The sequence below is a fragment of the Mirounga angustirostris genome, unplaced genomic scaffold, assembly GCF_029215605.1.
Source record: "Mirounga angustirostris isolate CCGP_5_RB_7025 unplaced genomic scaffold, mMirAng1.0.hap1 SCAF_13, whole genome shotgun sequence".
Lineage (NCBI taxonomy): Eukaryota > Metazoa > Chordata > Mammalia > Carnivora > Phocidae > Mirounga > Mirounga angustirostris.
The window spans coordinates 104,602,676-104,609,680 of record NW_026991721.1 but is presented as its reverse complement, the minus strand read 5'-3'; the positions used below and the strand labels follow the sequence as shown (position 1 = coordinate 104,609,680).

General features: G+C 49.9%; 1 protein-coding gene across 2 annotated transcripts in view; it reads right to left on the bottom strand.

Moving 5' to 3' along the window:
- SLC35F2 (solute carrier family 35 member F2) overlaps nt 1–933 on the bottom strand; it is a 51,754-nt gene extending 50,821 nt beyond the window's left edge. Inside the window, exon 1 of one of the 2 annotated variants that reach the window (XM_054512323.2) lies at nt 475–933. In XM_054512323.2, coding sequence (XP_054368298.2) covers nt 475–853 — 379 coding nt within the window. In that variant the 5' untranslated portion in view covers nt 854–933. The remainder of the gene's footprint in view (nt 1–474) is intronic. The other variant, XM_045895123.3, reaches the window with a different exon arrangement.
- Between the last annotated feature and the right edge of the window lie 6,072 nt (nt 934–7,005).

The following is a 7,005-nucleotide window of genomic DNA, read 5'->3' as shown; positions in this document are numbered from 1 at the left end:
CCCGAGCCGGGGGGCGGCTGAGTCACCCCGCGCAGGGCCGGACGACCTCGGGGCGGGACCGCAGAACTTGAACCGGGTTTCCCGCTCGGGTGAACTCATCGCTTCGCGGGGGGCCAGGGCCCGGCGGCGGCGACGAGGCGCGCGCGGGCTCACCCGCCTGCCGAGCCCGGCTGCGCGGCCTCCTGGGCAGCTCGTCCCCTCCCCGCCGCGGGCAGGGGGGCAGGGGGGCGGGGCGCCGCCGGGGCCGGCGCAACCGCGCGCACACGCTCCACGTCCCCGAGCGACTGAGGCACATGCCCGCGATTTCCAAGAGGGCGCCGGCGGAGGAGCGCGCGGCGCTTCGCAAGCCAGGGGGGCAGCCACGTCCCCGCCGCGCGCGCGGAGCCGCGGGCACCGGCGCCCCCCGCCGCGTGCGCCCGGCGGCCACGTGCGCGCAGGGCCCCCGCCGCCGCCGCCCCGGCCCCCCGCACTCACCAGGTGAAGAGCGGGCCTCTGAGCCCGCGCAGCAGGCTCCCCAGGGCGCCCGCCCGGCCCGGCGCGCAGCGCGGCGGGGCGGCGGGCCCGGCCGGCGAGGCCGCCTCCATGGGGCCCTGCAGCCTCGGCGCCCGGAACCCCCGACGTGCCGGGGCGGGGGAGGCAGGGGGCGGCGCCTGGGCGGCCGGCGGGACCCGGCCCCGCGCCCGCGCGCGCGCGCCCACGTGGCCCCGTCCTCGGCCCGCGGCGCGTCCGGCCTCCGGGCCCGGGCCACACGTCTGCGGACTCGCGCCCGGCTGCTCCCGGCGAGCTGCAGGACACGGGCGCGCCGTTCCGCCGCCCCGGCAGGGGAGCCTCGCGCAGGGGTGACACCGCACATGCACTCCAGGGTTCTAGGGCCCCTTTGGGAAGCGGCTCGCGGCCTGCAACGAGGTTACGCGCCTGCCCTAACCTAAGGAGCCGCGGCTGTGCAAGCGCCTGAACTTTGCCAACTGCGGAGGGCCGGCCGGCTCCTCCCCTGACTCCCGGCCCGCCTCCCTGCCTCCGACTAATTTGCGAGAGACCCTCCCCAGCCGGAGGAACCGAGGGCGCTCAATTCAGGGCTGTTTCTTTGCAGTGCAAAACCTGGGTGAAACCCCAGAGGGGTTTTGCAGCACGTCCTTGTGAGGTGCCTCCTTCCTCACGGTGTGCAAGCTTGCCCGGCAGGCGCCCGCGCCACGCACGCCGCCACCCGCTGTCGCGCAGCCAGGGCGCCGAGCGCCTGGGTCACGCCTTGCGATGCCTCTGCGGACCGAGGAGGGACGAGCACCTGCGGTGCAGAAGTTCCCGGTCCAGAAGACAAGGGAGAAGGTGTGGGACCCTTTCTCTTCCTAACCACCTGCCTCCCTGGGAGGGGCGGGGGGGGGGGGTAAAGAAGGAGCAAAATAAAGGTAAATTCAAACGCGTTGGCGGTTCTGTGAGAAGGTTCTGAGAAAGAAAATCGATTTTGAGAAATGGAATGCAGTTTGAGGAACCCCACAGTTTAAATGAAATTATTATTTTTTAACTGTTGAAGAACATGGTCATCCAAGAGAGGGACGACTGAGTATTATGGTACAACAGCATCCTATGGAAAAGAGCTATACCAAGCTTGGGAGGATTTTCTGTAGCTATTTTTGAGTGAAAAAAGTAAGATAGAGAGAAGTGGGTCTAATGTAATCTCATTTTTATAACAGAACCGGCCCATTAAACCTTATATATTTTTTTCCTCAGGAAATAAACCTTATATATTGACAGTGTTAAATTTTACTTGAGCCTTGTGCACCTGGAAGATAGTAAAGGTTAGGAACTGCCCCCATAGTGGGGCACCTGGGTGGCTCAGTTGGTTAAGCATCTGACTCTTGATTTCCACTCAGGTCATGATCTCGGGGTCCTGAGATAGAGCCCCAGAAGGGGCTCCCCCACCGGACTCCCCCACTGGGATCCTGGAGTCTGCTTAAGTTTCTCTCTCCCTCTCTCTTTGTCCCTTCCACTGCCCGACCCCCCCCCCCATGCTTTCTCTAAAAAAAAAAAGAAAGAAATGTCCCCATACTTTGGTATTCTTAGAAGTGGCATGCTGCAAAGAAACAGGCCTCCCATATAACTCAGGTAAAGACCCGGAGTTGTTCTTTTTCACCTAGGACAAAGTCAGACACAGACCCTCCAAGTTCCATCCTCTGCCTCATAAATGATGGCTAAACTGCTTTTCCCCACTGATCATTCAGAACAAAATACTTGTTAACTCAACTGGCTAAATTCCTCTTCTTCCTCCAGGCCTGGGAACTTTCACCCACCTCAGCCTGAGCCAGCTTGTAACCACCCTTAATGGGTCCCTCTTGAGAATATGGTCCCCTCAGGGTAAAACATTCTCTGATCTCCTATTCAATCAAGCCACCCTTTCATTTCACTTTTTCCTAGGCAGGGAAGAGTCCCCTTTCCCCTTTTGCAACAATCCCTCCCTTCCCCCTCCAAAAATTCTTTCAAATAGTCTCTTCTTACCTAAATCAGATTTTTTAAAAAGATTTTATTTAAGTAATCGCCACACCCCACGTGGAGCTTGAACTCACAACTCCCAGATCAAGAGTCTCATGCTCCACCAACTGAGCCAGCCAGGCGTCCCAGATTTGGTTTTTATTTGACAATATGTATATAGTTACATGAACATGGAGAAAAGTGTAGAATACATGTCAACACAAGTAACCTTAGAAAAGTTAAGGGATACAGAAAAGAAAAAAAACCACACACACACACACACACACACACTCTTAAAAAAAACACTCCAGCATGTACGATATAGTCCCTTTTATGTACCCCCTGTGTTTTGTCTAAATATGAGATTAAAAGGTAGATTTAGATGGTCTGGCAGGCTGAATAATACCCCCTCAAAAAATCCAGTTACTAATCCCTAGAACCTGAGAATATTCCTTTAAATATGTGGTGTCTTTCCCGATCGGATGGGGCCCCGGACGGGGTGGGGGCCAGTGGTACAAGCAGTGAAAAGATTCACCTGAGGCAGAACAAAGGAAGTAGAATTTTATGGAATACACAGCAAGGGAGCTGCGGGTAAGTGTGTGACGCCAGGAGGCAGTGGGTGGGAGCTGTATTGAAAGGGGGAAGGTAAGGAGGTATGGGAATGGAACCTATGGAATTCTCCTTTTTTTTTTTCTTTTTTCTTTTTTTTTATTTGCGAGAGAGAATGAGAGACAGAGAGCATGAGAGGGAGGAGGGTCAGAGGGAGAAGCAGACTCCCCGCTGAGCAGGGAGCCCGATGTGGGACTCGATCCCGGGACTCCAGGATCATGACCTGAGCCGAAGGCAGTCGCTTAACCAACTGAGCCACCCAGGCGCCCTGGAATTCTCCTTTTTGGTACCTGTGTCCAGGTGTCAGTAACCCATTGGTCAGTTAGAGCTTACGGATATTTTGAGATGGGCCTGTTTGTATTTAACCAGCTAAAGGCCCTTTCTACATTCCATTGTGCAAGCAAGCCTGTTGCCTAAAAGCAGCCTCTGCAGGATAGCGAAAGAGATTTACAGATGTGATTAAATGATATATCTTGAGATGAGGAAATCATCTGGTGGGATTTAATATAATCACAAGTGTCTTGACAAGAGAGAAGCTGACGGAGATTTACAGTGGAAGAGAATGTGACACTGTGATAGAAGCAGAGATCGGGGCGGGGGGGGGATGCACCTTGAAAATGTACCACATTTTCAAAGCCGAGGAGTCAACAGCGCCGAGAAGCTCAGAGCCTCAGGAAGGAAGTAGTACTGCCCACTTTAGCCTTAGCTATAGCCCAATAAAACTGATTTCACACTTCTGACCCCCAGAACTGTAAGAGAGTAACTTTTGCTGTTTTAAGTCACTACATTGGTGGCCATTTGCTAGAGCAGCATAGGAAACGCAGACTGTGGATGCCCTAACTTGCAGAGATCGTGATATCCTGTCTGGTGAAAAAAGCAAGTTACAGACTTGCAGAATAATTGTATAATATGATCCTGTTTTAGTAAACGCCACCAACTAAGTAACTAAATATCTTTATATATAAGGATACATCTATATGCATGTATTTATCCTTGCTTCTGTTTATATGAAGATGAAGAAGGTGTGGAAAAATATATACCAGGCTACTGATACTGTTTAAGTCATGGGAGTGATGGGGGGGAGAGGTGGAGGAGAGGGATAAGGGAAGAGAAACGTCCTTATATTATACATCTTCATTTTGTGTGCTTATTGTGGGCATATGCTACTTCTGCAACTTGAAAAATATTCAACAAAGACACTTTTTCCACAGGTCATGTTAATCCTAATTAAAAACGTATTAGGCTCGGGGCGCCTGGGTGGCTCAGTTTTTAGGCGTCTGCCTTCGGCTCAGGTCCTGATCCCAGGGTCCTAGGACCGAGCCCCGCATCGGGCTCCCCTGCTTCTCCCTCTCTCACTCCCCCTGCTTCTCCCTCACTCACTCCCCCTGCCTGTGTTCCCTCTCTCGCTGTGTCTCTCTCTGTCAAATAAATAAAATCTTTAAAAAAAAAAAAAAGTATTAGGCTCAACATCTCACCCCCACAGAAAAATGAGGTCATCACTGATGTGGATTCTGAAGTTACGGACAAGGTTAAATGTATTTTCTAAATAGAAGACCCTCCTCAAAAAGTAGCAATAGTAGTATTGTTCTAGCATTGCTCCAAAATGAGCTCATCGCCCTTACTGAAGATTATTGATCAGTCTATATTATTTTGGTATCAAGATTAACATATATTGAGTGGATCTGTGGGCATCAGTCCACAAGGTTTTGTCAAAGGAAATTTACTGAAAAAAAAATTATTTAGTTGTTGGGAGATTCTGCACATAATAGCCTTACTTCTTATGAGTACCAAAAAATAGCTACCACTTATTGAGCACCTACTGTGTGCCGGATACTTCATATACATTTTCAATTCTGTTCCAGTTATCTATTGTGTATATCAAATCACCCAAAATCTCAGTGGCTTCAGACAATAATCATTTTATTATCTCTTATGGTTTCTGTGGGTCAGAAATTTAGGAAAGTCTGGGCCAGGCAGTCTGACTCAAGGTCTTACATGCAGTTGCAGTCAAAAGATAGTTGAAGCTGGAAGGTGGGGGTGTTGGGGGGTGGTCGGGTGTTAGGTAGGGTTGGAGCAGCGAGGGACTGAGCAGCCTCTCTCTCTTCACTTAGTTCCATGGGGCCTCTTATTGTGGGCTAATTTGGGCTTCCTCCTGGCCTGGTGACTTTGGGGTAATTAGTCTGCTTATATGGCAACTGCCCCCCCACCCCCAAGCTAGTGTCCCAAGAGAAAAAAAGCCAAAACATTGTTAATGTCCTCCAGCCAAAGACCACCGAGAACATACATGTAGTTAAACGAGTTGAACTTATTACTCCTTGCACCAAGGGAGAACAAACCCCATGGGAGAACCATTGGCTTTCTCAGTAAGAGGATGTTAGAAAGAACCTATTATAGGATTCGGGCTTTGGTTGAATGATTTGAGGAAGGTTGTAAGGAAGCGAGGATTTGCTCTGGGTTGACTGCTGTCAGACTGGATGCAATTCTGATTAGTATCTCAATCAATAAATCTTATCTATATGGAGCGCTGAACGCGGTGAGGATAAAAGTACAATTGGTAAAGAAGTAGCAGCCCCTCGTTTTGACCGAAGAGAGAAGGAGAGTTGGTATTTAGTGGGCGGCACAGTGATCCTGGCTTCTGTTTCAATAAGATTATAAACTGGCCTTGCCTTGTCTCATTTTATCATGGTCTCAGAGTAATCTTGTCTGAGGACGGTACTCTGTGAGATTGTTTATGTCCAATAAGAGAAATATGAAAAATGACCTAGCTGTGAGTGCCAGGCCAGCTTCCAAATGTTAAAGACTGCTTTTTTTTTTTTTTTTTTTTTGGTCTTATGGCCTAACATCAAAAGTCACATAGCATCATCTTCATTATAATCACAAGGCCTAGCATCATTTATGGCCTAGCATCAGATGTCACATAGCATCATCTTCATTATAATCACAAGGTCATCTAGATGCAAGGACCCCTGTTTTGGATTGAATGCTTGTACCCCTCCAAAATTCGTATTTTGAAATCTAATCCCCAGTGTGATGGTGTTTGGAGGTGGGGTCTTTGGGAGGTAATTTAGGTCATGAGAGTGGACCCTAGAGCTGGCTCACTTCTTTTCTGCCTCGTGAGGATACAATGAGAAGTCTACAACCCAGACGAGGGCTCTCCCCAGAACCTAACCATGCTGGCACCTGGTTCTCAGACTAACAGCTTCCAGAACAAAGAAATGAATGCTTGTTGTTTAAAGAACACAGTATAGGGGCGCCTGGGTGGCTCAGTTGGTTAAGCGACTGCCTTCGGCTCAGGTCATGATCCTGGAGTCCCGGGATCGAGTCCCGCATTGGGCTCCCTGCTCTGCAGGGAGTCTGCTTCTCCCTCTGACCCTCCTCCCTCTCATGCTCTCTGTATCTCATTCTGTCTCAAATAAATAAATAAAATCTTTAAAAAAAATAAAATAAAAATAAAGAACACGGTATATGGTAATTTGGTAAAGCAGCTCGAATAGACTAAGACAACCCCCACTTCTCCGTGGGAGACACATCACAGGGAAGTCACAGGAAAGAGCCTGTGGGATGGGAAATAATGTTGCACACATCTTCGGAAGGTAGAGTCAACCACAAATGCTTTCCAAAATGCTGGGCTTCTTAGCTCTTACTAGCTCTTCAGCACTGTTTTTTCAGGTGAGTAAACGAAAGCTCAGAAAGATTAAGGGACTTGCCCCTGTTTTGGGATAGTAACTGACTCTGACGTCAGGCTCACCAGGCTGCTTTTCCAATTTAACTGACAAGCACACATGAGCCTCTTTCTCATATCTCTTTCTCCCTGTTTGTAAAAATAATTGTAAATAAACATACTTTTAAATCTCACCAAATACAACATACTATCTAATAAGAGCTGTGACGGTCACATCCATACTGATTCTCATCAATCAAAAACATAAGTTT